At 41.5% G+C, this 20,026-nt stretch overlaps 1 protein-coding gene across 3 annotated transcripts in view; it reads left to right on the top strand.

Annotated features, from left to right (window-relative positions):
- LOC135090940 (uncharacterized) overlaps positions 1–20,026 on the top strand; it is a 61,582-nt gene that overhangs the window by 34,281 nt on the left and 7,275 nt on the right. For 2 of the 3 annotated variants that reach the window (XM_063988168.1, XM_063988169.1), the window contains exons 4-21: positions 1–59; positions 582–867; positions 6,019–6,090; positions 11,418–11,641; positions 12,090–12,187; positions 12,764–12,918; positions 13,123–13,258; positions 14,288–14,427; positions 14,797–15,043; positions 15,149–15,463; positions 15,874–15,957; positions 16,409–16,529; positions 17,033–17,189; positions 17,645–17,844; positions 18,078–18,226; positions 18,462–18,574; positions 19,020–19,181; positions 19,693–20,003. The exon at positions 1–59 is cut by the window's left edge and continues 38 nt beyond it. In XM_063988168.1, coding sequence (XP_063844238.1) covers positions 1–59; positions 582–867; positions 6,019–6,090; positions 11,418–11,641; positions 12,090–12,187; positions 12,764–12,918; positions 13,123–13,258; positions 14,288–14,427; positions 14,797–15,043; positions 15,149–15,463; positions 15,874–15,957; positions 16,409–16,529; positions 17,033–17,189; positions 17,645–17,844; positions 18,078–18,226; positions 18,462–18,574; positions 19,020–19,181; positions 19,693–20,003 — 3,029 coding nt within the window. The remainder of the gene's footprint in view (positions 60–581; positions 868–6,018; positions 6,091–11,417; positions 11,642–12,089; positions 12,188–12,763; positions 12,919–13,122; positions 13,259–14,287; positions 14,428–14,796; positions 15,044–15,148; positions 15,464–15,873; positions 15,958–16,408; positions 16,530–17,032; positions 17,190–17,644; positions 17,845–18,077; positions 18,227–18,461; positions 18,575–19,019; positions 19,182–19,692; positions 20,004–20,026) is intronic. The other variant, XM_063988170.1, reaches the window with a different exon arrangement.

Raw genomic sequence — 20,026 nt, 5'->3', positions numbered from 1 at the left:
TCTGCACCTCCCGCCGCCCGTCGCCGTCCAGCATGACACGCCCTCCACAGTATCCTCAGGTGAGTGTATTTTGACCCAAGAGTTTGTGGGTAACGGTAGTTTTTAAAGTTACTATTGATATTTAGGGTTATATATTTTTTTTTCTTTTTTTTTATGTATCTGTCCAGAATTCTAGGTGAATCTAGTAATTCTTTAAGTATTATTCGAAAATTTTAAGGTGGTTGCTCATATTTTAAGGTAAATGTTTGGTAATGTTCAAATTTTTAAGGTAAACACCAAGATTTTTAAGTTAATTAAAAAAATCTGAATGTAAATTCAAAAGATTCTTGAAGTAACTCAAATTTTCAAAGTTAACTCCTATATTTCAAGATGACACTCAAAGCTCTTCGAGTAACTCTTCAAAATTTAAGGCAAACCCAAAAAAATTTCAAGATTATACTCAAAATTCTCAAGGCGAACCCAAAACTCGTAACATAACCCAATAAACTTCAAGGCGAACCTTACAACTTATCATAACCATCACCAGTTTTACCAGCACGCCTTATTTTTAACACCCCGAAAACATTTCCTCCACCACCCAGGCAACTTCGGAGTAGGAAATGGAGGAGGAAGTTTGGGAACCGTCAGTGGAGTCGGAGGAGGGGGAGGAGGAGGAGGAAATGGACCCGGAATAGGAGGAGGAGGGGGAGGAGGAGGGGGGAGCAATGGCGGGAACGGAGGACTAGGAGGAGTGAGAGTGAAGCCCTTGATTCTCCGCGATGCTTTTGTAACGCCCTCCTTCGACGAGTTGGACGCTGTGGCTGTGGACTCAAAAGGCGACCCAAGGCGACTGTCCAATCATCACCTCCACTCCATACGCGAGAAGGGGTAAGTCTGCTAAAGAAATTAATGTACCTTATGCAATACTAAGCTATGGGTGTTTTTGTAGTGCATTAAGTTACCTGGTTTAGTTTAGAAGCGTACTGAAAACCAGATACACTCAATTACCAAGCTGCGGGCGTTCTGTAGTCTATTCAGTTACTTGGTTTAGTTTAGAAGCGTATTAAAACACAAAGACGCACAATACTAAGCTATGGGTTTGTGTACTCTGTTCTGTTCCCTCGTATAGAGTTTAAAAGTGTATTGGAAACCTATTAAATTAACGTAACTTTTGTAATACTAAGCTATGGGTGTTTTGTAACCTTTCCAATTGGTTTGGTTTAGAAGCGTATCGCCGACTAGACATGCAGTATTTAGCAGTGTCGGGGCGTGCAGCGTATTGTGTTCCCTCGTAAAGAAGCAAAAGTAAAGAGGTAGTAGTATTGAAGACCTAAGACGTGTACCTTGCGCAATACTAAGCTGTGGGATTTCTGCGGCTTATTCTGCGCCTTCGTAAAGAGTTCAGAAGCTTTTTTAAGACCAAGATGTGGGTTTATGTAGTTTACCAGTTCGTTCACAAAGAATTTAGGTCATTGCGTTCCGTAGATTCCTAAAGTTGTGAGTTGCTGTATCAAATTCCCTCGTTAAGAGTTTAGCAGATAATTCTTTTTTTGAAGATAAATGAAATCCTAAAAAGTTTAATGGTGTAGTTGGGATTTTCGCTTCCACAAGAGATAAGGGTGTATGTAACGCTAGTGTGTCTCTCAGTATTACATCATTCATAGCTGCCAGATAAGCCTAGATTCCTTAAAACGATCATAAAAGGGCATTGAGTCAAGTGCATTATGGTAACACCTATGGATTTTGGGATTCAGTGAAATATTACATAATTTATAGTTCTTAAATTCCTTAAAAGGTTCGTGAGTCAAATGGATTATGGGAACACTCCAGGATTTAATTAAATATTTTAGTATAAACAAAAATTCCACGCGCTATTGAAATATTATCAACAGGATAGCGAGAGAGAGAGAGAGAGAGAGAGAGAGAGAGAGAGAGAGAGAGAGAGAGTAATTTTCCTCTCGTTCTCCCGGCAAGGAATAATGATTAGATGGAAGATGGATGGATGTTTGCAATGAAAAGAATAAGAAAAGGGGAGGAGAGGAGGGGAGAGGAAGGAGTGAGAAATGAGAGTTGGGAGAGGAAGATGAAGTATAGTGAGAAGTGACAGGTATGTGAGTGAGAGGAAGTGAGAGGAGGAGGAGGAACTGAATGAGATAAAAAATGATAGTATGGAGTAAAGGAGTTTTGGAGAGAGAGAGAGAGAGAGAGAGAGAGAGAGAGAGAGAGAGAGAGAGAGAGAGGAGAGAGAGAGAGAGAGAGAGAGCCCACACGTAAAATAAAAGGGAGGAAGGAAAGATGTAAGGCGACAGGAAAGGGAGTCAGAAAAAGGGAGATGCAAGTGACACAGGGAGAGGGAAGGGAGAGGGAGAGGGAGAGCAGGGAATGGACACCAACAAAGACAAGACTGTGCTATCCTCTTTAAGTGTCTCCTGCCTTCTGTTCACCATCCCTCTCCCTTTCCCCTTCCTTCCTCTCCCTTTCCTCTCCCATTCCTTACCTTTCCCTCTCCAAAAAAAAACCCTTTCATTGTTTTTCTTACCTTTTTCTTCACTTCCACCATTTCTCTCTTTCTTTCCTTCCTCTCCCTTTTTTACTCTCCCTTTTCCTTATGTTCCCTCTCCTTTTCTTCCACCAAAAACCTCTTCTTTATTTAACCTTATCTATCCTCTCCCCATCCCCCTTCCTTTCCCTCTTCCTTTGTCTCCAAAAACCTGCTCTTCCTTCTTGTTCTTTATCTTATCTTACATTACCTTACCTCACCTCACCTTACCTTGCCTTGCCTTGCCTTGCCTATTCTACCCACCTGTTCCTATCATCCCTTTCTTCCTTGTAGAGATAAGAAGATAAGGGCAAACAGTGGCAGGCATTTCAAATAGTGATAAGGAAGAGAGGCTGTTTTGATATAATATAATGGTGTTTGCTATTGTATGTGTGTGTGTGTGGAGAGAGAGAGAGAGAGAGAGAGAGAGAGAGAGAGAGAGAGAGAGAGAGAGAGAGAGAGAGAGAGAGAGAGAGAGAGAGAGAGAGAAGGAAGGAAAGGATAAGTGTTTAATTTGATTTTTATTGAATATTTTGCATTAATATTTTGTGTGTGTGTGTGTGTGTGTGTGTGTGTGTGTGTGTGTGTATAGCTTTACTATTACTAGGACTTAAATTCACTACTATTGATTCTTACTACCACTACAAACATTACTTATATCACTTATGTACAAACATTCTTACATACCACCACCACCACCACCATGACCACTACCACCACCACCACCACCATCACCACCATGACCACCTCAGCAACCAAGAATATTTATGCCTCTCAGGGTCAGTCATTCTACCTTATTAAGTCTTATTAAACCAAAATACCTCCATTATCTCACTATCTACACACACACACACACACACACACACATTCACTTAAAAATCTTACTCTTTTTTATATACGTATTGGGATTAAATATATACGTAGTTTGTTTTGTAGAATATTAATGGCCCATTAACCAAGAGTAGTAATAGTAATAGTAGTGATAATAGTAGTAGTAGTGGTGAAAATGAAAAAAAAGGGAATATAGTTTTGGTAAAAAAAATGTTTATACTTGCTTTAAATTTGACTTGTTATGGTGAAAATTGACGGAAACATTTTTTGTATTTTTGCAGAATGTATAACTTTTTTTGTATACATATTGAGTTTTGTTTATTTTTCCGTCTATTGATTTTGTGAAAGCTGTATTTTGGCTTTGCATGCTGATTATTATTATTATTATTATTATTATTACCATTTTATTCCTTTACACATTTCTAACGTAACACAACGTTGCCATTTTTGCAGATCTTGAATTCTTTTCTAACAATTTTTTTTTAATCTAGAACACCTAACAATTCTTTTCTGGTAATGCAAGTGAGACAGACACACAGACAGACAGACAGGTATTGCTTATCATCTCTGGATCACCTCTGGCTAAGTTAACCGTGCTTGAGTCTCAGGGTAAGGAGAGGATCATCAGAGGATCAACCTTCAGGAACTGCCATTATTATATAATCCCTATGAGGTTCAACTTAACTTACATTCCTCATACATGTTTCCCCAAGAGACTGTGTATATAACTGTTACCATCATTACTAACTGTATGGCATGATTTAATGTGTCCCTATATATATTTTTTCCCATGTACTTTCAATTCTCTCAGACTTCAATTTATTTCTTTTTTTTTTTTCTTTTTATCTCCTTTTAAATCTGATGTGATTCTGATCTTATGTGTCACTTTGGATATCACTTGGGTGTTTCCTGTGTGTTCTCTGCCTCCCTTACACCAGCAGGAGGCTTAACTCTGTGTGTGAGTGAGTCTGTGTATGTGTGTGTGTGTGTGTGTGTGTGTGTGTGTGTGTGTGTGTGTGTGTGTGTGTGTGTGTGTGTGTGTGTGAGCATGTATGTGTGTGTGTGTTGGGAGACTGTGTACATAGTCTACTTAAAGAGGAGAGATGAATGCAGCAGGACTTGTGATGTTTACAAGTGGAGTATTTTTCCCTCTCCTATTTCTCACACCTATCCCTTCCCCTCCCTCTCTCTTTGTCCCTGCCTCACCTACTTCTCTCCTTCCTTCCTCTTTGAGCTCTGACTTGATTTGCCTTCTCTCTGTCACTTGTCCCTTCCTCTTCCTCTTTTTGTCTCCTTTCTCCCTCCCTCTTTCTCCTACTTCTTCCCTTTCTCCCTCTTTGTCTTCATCTTCATTTAAATTTTCTATGTCTAATTTGATGTGCCCTCTTTTTTTCATCTTTCTCTCTTTATCTCCTTCTTCCTCTCTTTGTCTTTCTTCTCTCTCTCTCTCTCTTATCCTTTGTTTCCTTGTCTTCATTCAGATTTTTCTCCTTTTCCAATGTGACATAAGTTCTTTTTGACATCACTCTCTTTCTCTCTCTCTCTCTATCTCTTTGTCGTGCATCTTTCTCTTTCTCATACTTTTCCTTCAATTCTTGTTTTCTCTCTCTCTTCTCCCCCCCAGCTCTCTCTCTCTCTCTCTCTCTCTCTCTCTCTCTCTCTCTCTCTCTCTCTCTCTCTCTCTCTCTCTCTCTCTCTCTCTCTCTCTCTCTCTCTCTCTCTCCCTCTCCCTCTCCCTTACTCCTTCCTTCCCTCCCTGCCTTTCCCTCTCCTTTTTTTTCTCTCCCTTTTTCACTTCTTTCCCTTCTTCTTCATCCTGACTTCCTCACCTTCAAACTTTCCCTTTCCTTCCTGTTTCTTTTCCTCTCCTTCATCTCTTCCCTCCCTCTTTGCCTATCTTGAAACATTACTTTCTATTTCCCTTCAAACATTCCTTTTCCATCTCTTCTTCTATGTTATTTCTCCCATTCCCTCCCTCCCTTTTCTCCCTTCCCACACTCAGTCCTCATCCCTCTCCTCCTGGTCCCCTTAAGATCAAGCTCCCAGTAAACCCCAAAGTGTCTTAGTTATCCCAACAAAAGTCAAGTTAGCTCACATCACAGGGCTCTCTAGTGGTGTCATCTGTCACTGATCCACCTGCCAGCTGTATGGACCACTTAGCCCCATTCTCCCCCAGTGTTACTAATGCTTGGTACTATATTAACTCCCTGAGACTTGCTACTACTATTACTGCTACTGTTACTGCTACTATTACCATTACTGTAAGCCTTGTGATTCATATGTAAAACTATTCATTTGTTTCTGTTTTTCTACTGTTACTACTACTACTACTACTACTACTGCTACTACTGTTACTGCTACTTAAACCCTTTAATTCATACATACCACTACCCATAAGACTTTATTCTACTACTACTACTACTACTACTACTACTACTACTACTACTACTACTACCACTACTACTGCTACTACTACTTCAACCACCACAACCACTTTTACCACCACCACCACAACCACTTCTAAAAACCCTGTAAATTCTGACGTACTATCAGTAAGACCCTACTACTACTACTACTACTACAACTACTACAACTACTACTAACCCTGCGATGAATATGTACCACTAACCCTAAAACCCCTGCTCCCTCCCTCACCCTACTGTGGTAAGGCTGCATCGAGACAGTCAGGGGAAGCGAAGACGCCTCAACGGTTATCAGCTGGAGACACTGCGACGCTCAGGGTACTGTACTGCCTGTCTTCTTGTCACCCTCCTTAGCTCCCCCTTAGACTCCCTACTGCAGCTCTAGTCAGTATCTTTTTCCTGCTGTTATGAGTCGCTGTCAGTCTTGTTTGTGTCATAGAGCTTAGAATTCAAGGTTTCTGTCTCTCTTAGGGCTTAAAATTCAGGGTCTCTGTATCTCTTAGGGCTTGAATTCAGGTTTTCAGTCTTTTTAGGGCTCGGAATTCACATTTCGTCTCTCTTAGGGGTTATTATTCACATTTTCTCTCTCTATTAGGCCCTTAGGATTCAAGGTTTCTGTCTCTCTTAGGGCATAGAAAATTCAGGGTTTCTGTCTTTTTATGGCATAGAATTCTAATTTTCTGTGTCTTAGGGTTTACATTTACAGTTCAGGTTTTGTCATTAGAGTAACTGGTGAGTGATACGTTGAAGTTTCTTTGTCATGTACACTTTTCCTTGAGTTATGAGCCCCTCTGTGTCTGTTTCCTGTCTCTGTTAGTGATGGGAAGGATTATGATGTAAGTTTTTTTTATTTAGGTAGACTCCCTAGTGATGACACATTGCAGCTTTTGAGTCAAGTTTCCTTTTTCCCGTAACTGTGAGCCTTCTGTGACAGTGGGGCTTAAGAATTTAGGTTTCAGTTTGGTTAGTTTGTTTTTGTCAAGAGGAGTAGATTTTAATATTCTTTTAATCCTATTCTTTCTTGTAGATGCTTGTAAAGATTTCTTGCATTACTTATGCTGCAGTGAAAGGTTTAGAGTCCTGAATGTTAGTCCGATCTTGTGTTTTTCGGTTAGGAATGAACATGTTTTTTTTTTTTTTTCCAGTTTTTCCAGTGTAGGTTAGTGTGTGTCTCAGTGTTAGTGTTGATGTTGTCTTTGTCACCCTTGATGTTGTCAGCCATTCACATCCTCTCTTTTCTATTTTTCTATTATGGATGAACAGTTCTTCCAGTCTTTGCAGTTTTTCCAGTTTTCCAGTGCAGGTTCATGTGTATGTCAGTGTTAAGTGTCAGTGTTGGTGTTGTGAGTGTCACCTTGATGTTATTAGCCATTCATGTTCTCCAGTGGTTTAATTACCTCTTATTTATGGCTCATTATATCCAAGACACCCTTATGAGCCTCCCTTGCTCTCTGTTACCCTAGCATGTTCTCCCCAGGGCACCTCACTGGGAGTTTTCACTCTTATTGTCACTGTGTATGTGCCTTGTATCATTAGAGGATAAGAAAATAACAAAAGCTGTAGGAAGCCATCAGGCCTACATGTGGTAGTCCCTATATGAAAAATGCCTACCTGTTTTCACCTATCATTTCCATCCATAAATTTATCTAATCTTCTTTTAAAGCTCTCAGATGACTCTCAACCTGATTACTGAGTCCATTCCATTCATCCAGTTCCTTCCTATATCTTTTTAAAATATTTTCAGGCTTGAATGCATTATTCATTCTTTTATAATCAGGAATTTCATGCTGATTGATTTATTATTTATTATTTAATACCATTATATATCGTATCTGTGAATCGTGTAGGTTTTCCTGCAAACACTAAACCATTGAACAATTCTGGTAGTAAAGGAATAGTGATATGAGGCACACACACATTAACACTCACGATGTGCAACAGGAAGCAGAAACTTGTAAAATTGATGTCTTTCTATCCTTTCTGGTCACTCTAACTATTGGTGGCTGGAATCACTGTGAATTTTAAGTGTGTATTCACTCTCACTCTAATATAAGCCTCTGAAATCACTCTAAATTTAAGTCTCTCTTCTTTTCTCACTCTATCAGTGTCTTGAATCACTGAATTTTAAGTGTCTTCTCCTTTTCACTCTAATATAAATATCTGAAATCACTCTAAATGTAAATCTTTCTTGAATCACTCAATATTCACATCTTGCTTCATTTCTCACTCTTTATTGGTGTCCAGAATCACTCTGAATTTTAATATACATGACTCTCTTCATTCTCACTCTAATTTTAGCACTTGGAATCACTCTAAATTTAAGTTTTTCTTCATTTCTCACTCTATATGGATGTTTGAAATCACTGCAAATTTCCCTCTTCATCCTTACTGTAATATCACCATCTGAACTCGCTCTAAACTTCTCAGTGTCAGAAATCACTGTGAAATTGGCCCTCTCTTCATATTCACTCTTATATCACCATCTGCTGTCACTCTTAAAGTCTCGGTGTTGCATCTCTCGTGTCACACTGTCCGTTCCGTGGCTTCTCTGCTCAGTGTGAAGTGCTTGACTCACTCCTGAAGGGGCATGTGTGGGGTTGTCACCTGGATGTCTCTCACCTCACCCTTAACTTTCTTGGGTCACCTAAAAGCATAAGAACACAAGGGAAGCTGCAAGAAGCCATCAGACCTACATGTGGCAGTCTCTGTATAAGACCTACATACTGATAGATAACCACTTATTACCTGTCCTGTACACTGTATGAGGTTGTAATACATGTCACACTGTAGGTTAATATAAGGAAAGTTATCATACACTATTTGTAAACATCAAAATATGTGATCTTATCTTATGTGAAGTTATAACAGATAGATTAATTAGGAAAGCATTTATTTATTTATTTATTTATTTATTTATTTATTTATTTTATTTATTTATTTATTTATTTATTTATTTATTTTATTTATTTATCTGTTTATTTATTTTATTTTTTTGTGGAGAGAAGTGTCAAGGAATGGACTTTTCCTCCTATTTTCTAATGCCTTAGGTAGTCTCCTTGACGCATGTAAAAAATAAATAATGATACCAGTAATATTGTAAGCAAAACATGCCACACTTGTCACAAACATCAAAACATGTCACAATAAACACAGTAATTGATGCAGCCTAAGCAAAAACCCAGGTCTCTATTAAAAGTAACAAATAAATACTAATAATGTAAGCAAATATACCATACCTTCATCACAAACAACAACACATCACAACACACACTAATTGACACAAGCTAAGTAGAAACACAGGTCCCGTTAAGAACAACAAACAAATAATGAAATAATAAACAAGTAACAATATAAACAAACACACTACAGCCTCATCACAAACACCAACGCATCACAACACACACTAATTGATGCAGGCTAAGTAGGAATGCAGCCCCCATTAAGACCCTTACTCCCAGGCAGCACTGTGGCTATTTTTGAGAACCTGCACCCACCCACTTACCTCCCTTGGAATCATTTAACCCCCAGGCACCTCATTTCCCTCCACACCGCACCCCAAACCTCACCGTGTTTATGGCGTGCTAACTTTTACTGTAAACTCAAGTCTTGCGTTGTTGCTTAAAGGTGTGCTGGGGAGAGGCTGGCAGGCTGGGAGGGGAAGTGAGACCCAGGCCATCACTTGTAATTAAATGGCTCTACACAGGAATCCGGGGTGCTAAGATGCTTCTCTCTATGTATAGGTTGATTATGTGTTGGTTATTTACTTGTATGTGTTTCTGGTGGTGTAGATTCAACCTGAATGTTTTTTTTTTATCATTGTAACCTCTTTAAGTCACTCATGTATCTGATAATTGAATGTGATACTGCTCAGACATGTTACCATTACTTATCCAAAGCACTTATGGCCTTTATTTAATTAAACACATCCTTATTTTGTCATTGTAACCTCTTTAAGTCACTCATGTATCTGATAACTGTGGAACTGCTAAAACACATTACCGTCATTTACTTCAAGCACTTACTCAATTATTCAACATATCCTCCTTTATTTGTCACTGTAACCTCTTTAAGTCACTCATGTAATTGATAAGCAAACACTATGGACTCAGATGCATCAATCCAAGAAGCCAACAAGAGGTGAGGAATGGCCAGATCACATCTACCGCTGGACTCTGCAAAAAAGGATTCATAGACTGTGGTTGTGTTCATCTTATGGCAACTTCCACCTCCTGAGATCTTTTCCCTTTGAACCTTTTGACTTTGATGGCTCCTCATAGTGTATTGAAATTGTCCACCACATTTTTTTTTTTTTTTAGGGAGTATAGGTTTAATATTTTCATCTGAGTCATCAAGTGTTTTAAATCCTTCTTGTATCTGTTTGTATTTTGACTTAGATGAAGAGGTGCTCAGGTGAAGCGAAAATCATTATGCTGTTGAGGGATTAAGACACAACAACTTTCCTTGACTGAGTGGTGTCGTTGTTTCTTGTGTTACTGTTGAAGCATAAGTGGTGTGAGGTGTACAAGTGTGAGATTTATTAACATACAGGTGAATTGTGGTTTACAAATGAAAAAAAAGGGTTTGTAAGTCAGAATCACTTACAGTTCTTGTACTTTTCAATATTTTCATATAGAATTTTTAAGGTATTCCAAAACTGTAAATTCTGCATTTGTAAATCAGCACTGGAAAAATTATACATCTGTAACTTAAAAAGATTATGAACTAAACATTTGTAAAAGCAACATTCATCTGTATATACCCATTAAAACACCAAAACCTTCACTGGCAATACCATACCTTACAGAACATACAAATATCCCTAGAACACAATGATACAAATAGAACACACTGACAAACAAGTGTTGCATTGCTAATAGAAGTGTTGTCATTGTCATTACCTATACTGACTAGTGTGTTGAGTCACTGGGGAGTCATAGGGTGTGGCAGGATGGGTTGCATGCTGCATGATCCCCCCCTTACCCCTAATACTGCATGACTGCCTTCTACCACTGCTGCTGCTGCTGCTGTAACTGCTGCCGTGTGCTGTCCTCGGCTGCCAGTGCTTAGGGACGGTGGCCTCACACATTCAGGGTACAAGGGAGTCAGGGAGGATCTGATTCCCTCTGCTTGAATTGCCTAGTGTTCCTCAAGGCATTCAGATTCTGTTTATTTATTTATTTTTTATTTATTTATTTATATTTTATTCATTTATCTCTTTTTGACACTTATTTGATTTTTTTGGTATTTTCACGTCTTTTTACAGTGATATAATGTTTGTCACTAACTTTTTATGCATTTCTGGCCCATTTTTCAACTTGAGTATCACTTTTATCACTATTATCATACTCACCACCACCATCACTATCACCAGACAGGGGCCCATGTCCTGAAACACTATGCTATCTGACCACAACAATTTTCAAAGGCCACAGAGATGATTAGCCACATTCTCAAGACTGTTTCACCTGTTAATAATTTAGAAATCTTATTAATCTGCCACTGGAACTTCAAAAACACCCTAAAAAACCCACATCACTTCAACTAGAGCCTTTGGAAAGTAGTGGAAGTATGCATAGAAGTGTTTTGGCAGACAGTGCAGAGAGACTTAAAAAAAAGACACTCTGACAGTCTCATCTTGTCAACAGGGAGTTCGAGGTGGAGTCCCTGCATTTCCCTGGACAGACACACCGGTGGCAGGTCTCTGGGTGGCTGCAGAAGGGCTGTGAGAAGGCACACAACTCCCTGCTGGATGATGTGGCTCTTGCTCTCTCCCTCATTGTGGTCACTGCCAAGAACAGGCTCTCCTCTCCCTTGTTCTCCCTCTCCCACTCCCTGCAGTCTGTCTGGCAGGGGATCCTCATGCTAGTTGGTATGTGCTGCTGCATTTATGGCTTGATTATTTCATTTGATTTGTTGTGTTTACATTCAGTCTCTACAGCAGGTGATATTATAGTAGTTATTATCTTTAAAGTTGCAGATGTAAGGAAGTTTTAAGAATCTGTGAATGTAGTGGAAAATTTTCTTGCGGTTTTCATTATTTTCTGTGATGAAAAGAAACTCATCTGTTGGGTTTTTAGGTATAATTGTGCAAGTTTATGAATATGACAGGAAATTGTCCAATATTTTTCTTTAATTTCTACAATAAAAAGCAATTCTTTCATTAGTTTCTACAGTAAAAACAAATTTACCAGATAGTTTTTGTATGTAACTAACCCTCAGTTTAGTACTATTTTTTTTAAGGGAACAGCAAACTTCTGATGTCTTGGGTACCTATAAATCTCAGTTCTGCCATTAATATCTGTGACCTCAACCTTCAGACCTGGCGGTGGGCATCCCCTGGGTCCAGGCTCACAACCTGGAGGCACGCATGAAGGAGGAGCGTTGCAGCTACCTAGTCCAGGAATTGACTTGCAAGGTAAACTCAAACTTTGCACCTGCTTCTATATTTCCCATTTCCTGTGACTTGAATTCTCTTTCTTATTAATCATGTGCAAGGTAAATTCTGGAACTCCTCACCTGCTTGTGCATTTGCTTCACGGTTTCCTATAACCTGAACTGCTTTCTCTAGCTAATCACTTGCAAGGTAAACTTTTGAATTCCCTGCCTGCTTCTGTATTCTCCCTTTCTGTGAACTGAATTCTCTTTCTGGCTAATCACTTGCAAGGTAAACTCTTGAACTCCCTGTCTGCTTCTATATTTGCTTCTCCCTTCCCAGCAAAAAGAAAAAAAAGAGTAAAAGAATAGATTTTCCAGTTTCTAGTAGGTGTCTCGAGAATTATTTGGGATTAGTGAAAGATGAACCATATAGCAGTGACACAGTTAAGTAGACGATCTCCTGCATTCTCTCAGGATAGAGCCTCGGACAGCCAGTGTTTAGGAATGACTGTATAAGAAGTAGAAATATCCTAAGAGTAATTAATAAAAAATGTGGCATAGAGCAGTAAAACAGTGACTTAAATACAAGCTAGGGTGACCAATCTCTTTTCCGCAGGATGGCGATGTGGATGGCCTGTGTTCGTGGATGGTGCAACAGATCAAGCGTGCCACATGGGAGAAGTTCCAGCTGAGTGGGGAGAAGCAGCCACCCGTGCCGTACATCTTCACCACACCCCAGGGCCTGGAGCTGGACCTCAGGCTCTTCAACAGGTGGGCATCTGTGTGTCTGTGTGTTTGCTGCTCTCTAGCTGCTATTAGGAAAAGTCTAACCTGCCTCAGGGAGTTGATGAAGAAATCGTTCCTCTCTTCTATCACTTCTTGTGGATAATAAATCTTACTTGTCACAGGAAGAGGTGCAGATATGATACTTAATTTCTGTTTCTGATATTGTCATGTTCATTGCTCACATCTCAGGGAGTTGATGAAGAAAGCGTTGCCGATCCTGGTCAGCATACTGGAGAAGGAAGCACGGGGCTGGTTCCTGCACTTCAGGGAGAAGGTTATTGCTGACCTCAAGGCACAAAACCTCAGTGATTATGAGATAGAGAAGGTAACTTGTCTGTTTCATCTAATCTGCCTTTTTTTTTTTTTTTTTTTAATAGAAAATTTGGTGAGTATTTTGGCTCTAAGTTTATGTGGAAGTGAGTGGAAGTTTTTTGTTATAAAGTATGAAAGGTAGTTATATTCTTTTTAAAGTTTAGCTGTTTTAACACTTGTCGTAACCCTCCTCCTTACCTTTAAGGGAAGGCAGAGGTTACGCAGGAACTGCACTAATTCTTTATATAACAAACACCGGAGTTCTCACAGTGGGGTAAGCCACAAATGCAGTTCAGAAACATTACCACTATTTATTAACCAGTAGTTAACACATTTCATGATACTCGCAAGCAACGAAAGACCAGAATTCCAACACATATTAAAACATATAATGACCTTTCGATAAATCTTGGCATCACTTTTCACTTTACATTAGCAAGCTTTTATCGACCAATCTCAGGTCATTCAGTAACTTATAACACATAAGTAAGGACACATATAACATAATCACATAAAAGAATAATCAAATGTAACATTAAAATATTAGCACTACATGCGAAGTGCCACAAAAGATATTAAAATCACTCATCAAGATTCAGCATTATATCAACACATGGTAAATGACATGAAATATGTGGGGACCATAGTATACTGAAACAACATTTTAAATCGAGACCCACAAGGCACTTAGGAAAAATCTTCTAAGTATTACTTACGACCAACACAAGGCAGAGAATGACTAGGAGCTTCATGGTGCTGTCGAGTGGGAACACCTTCCAGGAACTTGTAACACTCCACTCTTGGAGTCTAGTTAGGTCTGAGAGAATTGTTCGTTACTTCGCCTTATATTCCATTTTGACGACGGCAACGTCGACCTACGTACATTGCTATCTACTACTACACGGCGATAACCAGTGACCTCTGGGGCAATGGGTGGCCAAGGCCTGGGTGCTTCGGCAACAACACACCCTCAGCTTGGCTACGACACACTGACTTATCTACCATCAAGAAACTGACAGATGCCTTCTTTCTGCCTTACCAGGAGGGCAACAGGCTGGTGCAGGAGGAGTACCTTGGGCGGGTATACTCAGCCATCTTGGCTCACCCCTCACTGCTGGAGCTGGGCCACTCAGTCCCTGCCCTGTTGGTGAGCCATGCCAAGGCTGTTCTCCTTATGCACAGGTGAGGGAGTGAGGGAGGTGCTGTGCTGCTGGAAGTAATGAGATGCTGGGTCTCTGTTCATCTGTAAGGCCTCTGTTTCATGTCATCCAGGAGTGCTGCATCTTATAGTCATGTTCATGCAGCAGTATTTCACCCTACATTTGAGCTGTATGCCAGAATGAATCAATCAAGCTATCTCATCTTTTTTTTTTTTTTTTACATACTTTGCTTCCTGAACATATGAATGAAAAACTGTAATCTGAAAAGATACTATAAGATTACAGTCTATTAGATTTTAAGTACCTTAAATAAATAAAGAATTATAGGCTTTAAGGATGCTAAGAAGTTATATATCAAAGCCTAACTTCTCTACCACCTTCACCTGAACAGAGCACTGGACGAGGTGGAGCGTATATATGAGGAGGGAGAGCGAGCACGTCGAGAGGAGCTGAGACACACACATTCCATATTCTCCCGCATCACGCCGTGGCTCGCCGACCAGCTGGCCGCCACGCACGCCACACTCATGGAGCAGCACAAGTGGAGGCCGCATGAGCACGCCCTCGCCCTGTGCCGCCAGAACAATCTCCCACAGCATGCCTACTTCCTCCAGCGGGACCTGTCCTTCATGAGGGAGGTGAGGTGCCTCCCATAACCTCATTTCTGCTTACCAAATGCTACTCTTGTATGTTCCTTTACAATCTTTACAATCCAGCTCCTCACTGCCTTTCTTGACCTCCAGAGAGAACCAGTGCTCCTCAATGAACTCAAGAACCTGAAGGTGGCAATGCGAGTGTTCCAGTGGCGGGCGCAGGTGTGGTTCCCAAGCAACTATGTGGTGAGCAGGACCTTCCAGGGAGAGAGTGAGCTGATCCCCACAGTGCTGGCCTCCTCCCCCACCTGCATCACCACCCCACGCACTGACCCCAACCACCCAGTCTACCTGCTGGAGAAACAACTCATCCGCACCACCTCCACCCGCTGGCCCTTCTGGCGCTGGTTCAACTTCCTGCACCGCACCTGGGCCTGGAGCTCCAATGCTCTCTTCTTCTTTGGGGTGAGTGAGTGGGAGTGTGTGTGTGTGTGTGTGTGTGTGTGTGTGTGTGTGTGTGTGTGTGTGTGTGTGTGTGTGTGTGTGTGTGTGAGAGAGAGAGAGAGAGAGAGAGAGAGCTTTACTTGAAAATATAATGCTTGTTTCTTCTCTTAGTGAGTGTGTGAGTATTTGAAAAACTTACTAAGAATGCTTCCTTCTTCTCTAGAGTGAGTACGTGTATGTGCGTGTTTTTGGGACTTCTTTGTTCTTCAGGATGAGTGTCTGAGTCAGTGAGGGACTTTAAAGAACATGCGAGTAAGTGTGAGGGATCTTTAAGAACATAAGAACATCCTCTTTTTTTTGGAGTGAGTGTGAGTGAGGGGTCCTTACACAAGAACCTAAGAATGCTCACTTCTCCACACATTGGTTCACAGATCTGGCTGCCTCTGTGCTCCCCCGTCAGCCTGCGGGCGCTGCTGTACCGGGAACCTTTCATGTCTGACTTTGAGTTGTCACAGGTCAGTCCAGGCTCACTTCCTCTCAAGTTTAACCATTCGACTGCTATAGTTTCCTCTCAGCTTGATATTATCGTCTGGTGTAAACACAGATTGTGATTTTGAAAGACAACTCCCACACCAAAAGGTATCATTGAATATCTAATAAAGCTTTTGAATTCTTGTGACAATCTCACACATGTTGGCCCAGATAAGGCATTACAGACTTAAACACACACATCATTCACACTCTGAGTCCCTACTACACCCCAGGAGCTTAGACATAGCACAGCTGGCCACACATACCCTTAGCAAAGCTCCTCAGCATACACTGGTTTACCCTTGCCCTTCATAATGAGACAGATCCCTATCCCACATCTCCAGTCTTGAGACCACAGCAGATACAAGGAGTAAATGAATGCCACGTAACTCATCCTTCATTTAGCATTGGATAACACAAGCATCTTTCCAACAGGTGAATGGAACGGTGTGTCCCAGCAAGGCTTCACTCACCCCAACGCTTGCCTCTCGACTCCACACACTCTGGCGTCACATCTCAAAGTCACGCACGCACTTTGAGACCACGCCAGATACAGGTTTGTCTGTGGCTGCTGTGTGGGGCTGGAGCGTCAGTGTTCAGGTGGGGCTTAGTGTGAGGGAGAGAGGAGGAACAGGAATAGCAAAGATCTTTAGTTAATATGAGGAAGAAAGAGGAAGAGAAGGAATAGTAAGTCTTCACTTAGCAAGGGTCTTCATTTAGTGTATGAGGAAGAGAGGAAGAGTAAGGATAGTTTGCTAATTTCAGGAAGGGATAAGGTTTATGCATCCACATTTAAGATTACCAGTGATGCGACACTCCAAGGTATGAAGGTGTAGCCAATTCAGGCCATAGGAAAGATTGAGTAAAGCAACACTACCTTTACTTAACCTCTGTACTAGCACTGGTCTTGCCTCTCAGGGTTTGTTGGCAAGAATGTGCAATATATGATAGCTATACGTAAGATTACTAGTGATGAAGCCAGCTAAAGCCACATGAATATAGAACAAAGCCACACTGCCTTTACTTGCCCTTTGTACTAACATGTGTCTTGCCTCTCAGGGTTTATTGGCAAGAGTGTGACGCGACATATCAACCGCATGTGGAATTATGTGATGAAGGGCATTGTGGGGACCCTCTTCCTCACTACAGTGTTTCCGCTCACCTGCCTGGTCGTCTCCATGGGGTCAATGGCCATTGCTGTCGCTGCTCCTCTCTGGTGAGTCTGGTCAAGGAGTGTCTCAATACATCACTGGAAGAATGAGTGTCTAAATGTGTCACTGTTTGGCTCAACGTCTAGTCTTCATTAGGGGGTCTATATGCATAATGAAACTACGTTAACTCTCTTCCATGGCATTAATATTATGTGTTCTGTTGATGCTATGTGGTTTGTGTATATGACAAAGTAATGACACTCCACCAGTCTGTCAGGATGTTATGTGGTTTGTATATATGTGTGACAAGGTGATGAAATTTTCCCTTGCCTCTCTGCCAGTGTATCAATAAGTGTTCTCTCAGTGCTATGTAGTTTGTATGTACTTTGACTATACCAGGCCCTTAATGTGCACTCTTAATGCTGTATGGCTTCTTGTTTCCATACCAGAGTGCCATATGATCTCTTAATGGTATGTAGTGTTTATTAAGTTACTAACACTCCACCTTGTCTCTCCACAGGGTGCCGATGTGTGTTCTGCTGACCCATGTTGCCTGTGTCTTCATCTATGACCTGGACTCCCCAACGGGCCTGAGGAAGTGGAGCCCCATCATGCAGGCGCTGGCCCTCCATCTCTTGGTCCTGGGAGTCCTTCAGGCTGTCTTTGCTTTCTTCACCGTCATATTCATCTGTCCTGTGCTCTCGGCTGTTGTGCTGCTGTGTGAGTGTGTGCTGGTGGTGATAGTGGTGGTGGTGGTGGTGGTGGTAGTGGTAGTGGTCTGTCTATCAATATACTCACATTCTATAGTTACCCTTTTCAGTAATTGATTAAAGATTGTCCTCCCACAAAATGTCATAAACACATCCATACAATTTCTATAACTAAGCTGAGGCAGTACAGTTTGCTTTCCCATAATGAATCAAGCTAAGTCCACCACTCCTTCATATCCACAGGGGGCTTGGTGCGGCGCGGCTGTCGGCATGTGTGGGACACCGTCATGTTCCACCTGGTGATCAAGAAGCGTGGCAGGATCCCCGCCTCCGACAGCTTCCTGGTGAAGCGCATCGCTGGGCCGGGACTCCACAACAACTTCTACTACCAGGTCAGCTGTCTGCAGGAGGGTATTCTGTTAATCCTTCTCCTGGTGCTATCTTTTCCTGTTGCCTATAAGATTAGTGCACACATTAGATTGATAATATTGCTTCTACTGATTACCTCCATGCTAATCCTTGTTTTCCTCTATTGCATGTCATCAAAGTCAACTAAAATTTATACACACACTAGAATGATGATAACATTGCCTGTAGTGATCACCTCCTTGCTAATCCTCCATCCAGATAAGCTGTGAGCAAGCAATAGCAGCATTTGAGGCCAGGCTGGAGCTGGACGAGTTGGCGGTGTACCAGAGAGAGACAGAGGGCACCATATACAAGCCCTTGGCAGCCTACATGTGAGTATGGGAACCTCTCTGCATTGTCTTGGCATTACTGTGTGTATGTGACTGTCTGGCAAGTGTGGTGAGAATAGAGTGTGACAGTGCTTGGATGTATATAAGGAAAGAGGAGAAAGAATGTAGTAGTAGGTAGTATAAAGATCTTAATGTATTGTTTTGGCATTATAGAGTTCATGTAACTGTCTGGGAAGTTTGGTGAAGTTAAAATGTGACTGAGTGCTTTGATACGTATAAAAATAAGGACCTTAAATGAGATGATGATGATGAGGAGGAGAAGGAGGAGGAAAGAGAAGAAAGAATGTGTCAATTTATGTGTTGTCTTGAGATTCTTGGGTGCATGTGGTAGTGTGATAGGTGTAATGAGCTCTGGGTGAGATTTAGTATCCTAGTAAGTTGCCATAAGAGAGAAAGATTGTGGTTTAATCTTTATCATTTTCTGCAGGGAGTTTGTCCAGAGGTGCTTTGGTCCCTTCAGTGGTGTGATTGGCAAGACAGGGAGCTATGACCTGGTAGAGAGGGAGGTGCGGGATCTCTGTCTTACCCTACAGGAGAAAATAGACAGGAGGAGAAGAGATTTGGGGCTCGGGCTTCCCATCAACGTGAGGTGAGGAAATACTTGTGCTTCTGTTAAGTGATGTGTAGCAGGGCTGTCCTTTCCTGCAAGGAAGGGGAAGGGAGAGGAAATGGTGAATCTGTTGATCTGTTTATCTGTATGTGAGGGAATGGCATACTTTCTCCACCTTTGTCATGTGTTCTTTGTCTCAATATGTCACTGGAGGCTGTCCCAACAAAAATCTTAAAGTAAAAACAAACTACTTCAATAACTCTTCCCAGCACACTTCCCCCTCCATTCCCAGGTCACAGATCAAACTCACTACCCAAGACCTGAATTAGCTCACCCTCAAGCAATTTTTTTTAAGATCATACAAGTACTTAGACCCAAAATTAATTAGTAACACTCATTTTCCCACAAGATTCCCAGGTTGAAAATTAAACTCACTACCCAAGACCTGAATTAGCTCACCCTCAAGCACTTTTTAAGATACTTAGACCCAAACTTAAACAGTAACCCTCCCTGTGCCTCAAGATCCTAACTATTTCCTCTCCATTCCCAGGTCAAAGATTAAGCTCACTACCCGAGACCTGAAGCTGGCCCTCAAGCAGTGCACAATAATGGTGGAGGACTTCTATCCCACCCACGTGCTGGCCCACATTGTCGCCCAACCGGGGGAGGCAGTGGTGACGAGGGGGGCAGCCAACACCAGCCACAATGAGTCAGGCCGGGCACACACGCTGCCGGCTGGGACAAGGCATGTGGAGATTAATGAGAGGAGTGGGGCAAGCAGCAGCAGGAGGAAAACAGAGCACCGGGAGACCAAGTTTGCTTCGCTGGAGGAATGGTGGGACAGCAAGGGTCTGGCACCAGGTGAGTGTGGTGGTGGTGGTGGT

Source organism: Scylla paramamosain, chromosome 36 (assembly GCF_035594125.1).
Source record: "Scylla paramamosain isolate STU-SP2022 chromosome 36, ASM3559412v1, whole genome shotgun sequence".
In the NCBI taxonomy this organism is placed as follows: domain Eukaryota; kingdom Metazoa; phylum Arthropoda; class Malacostraca; order Decapoda; family Portunidae; genus Scylla; species Scylla paramamosain.
Note: the sequence above shows the minus strand (reverse complement) of the source record. Positions and strands in the feature narration are given on the sequence as shown.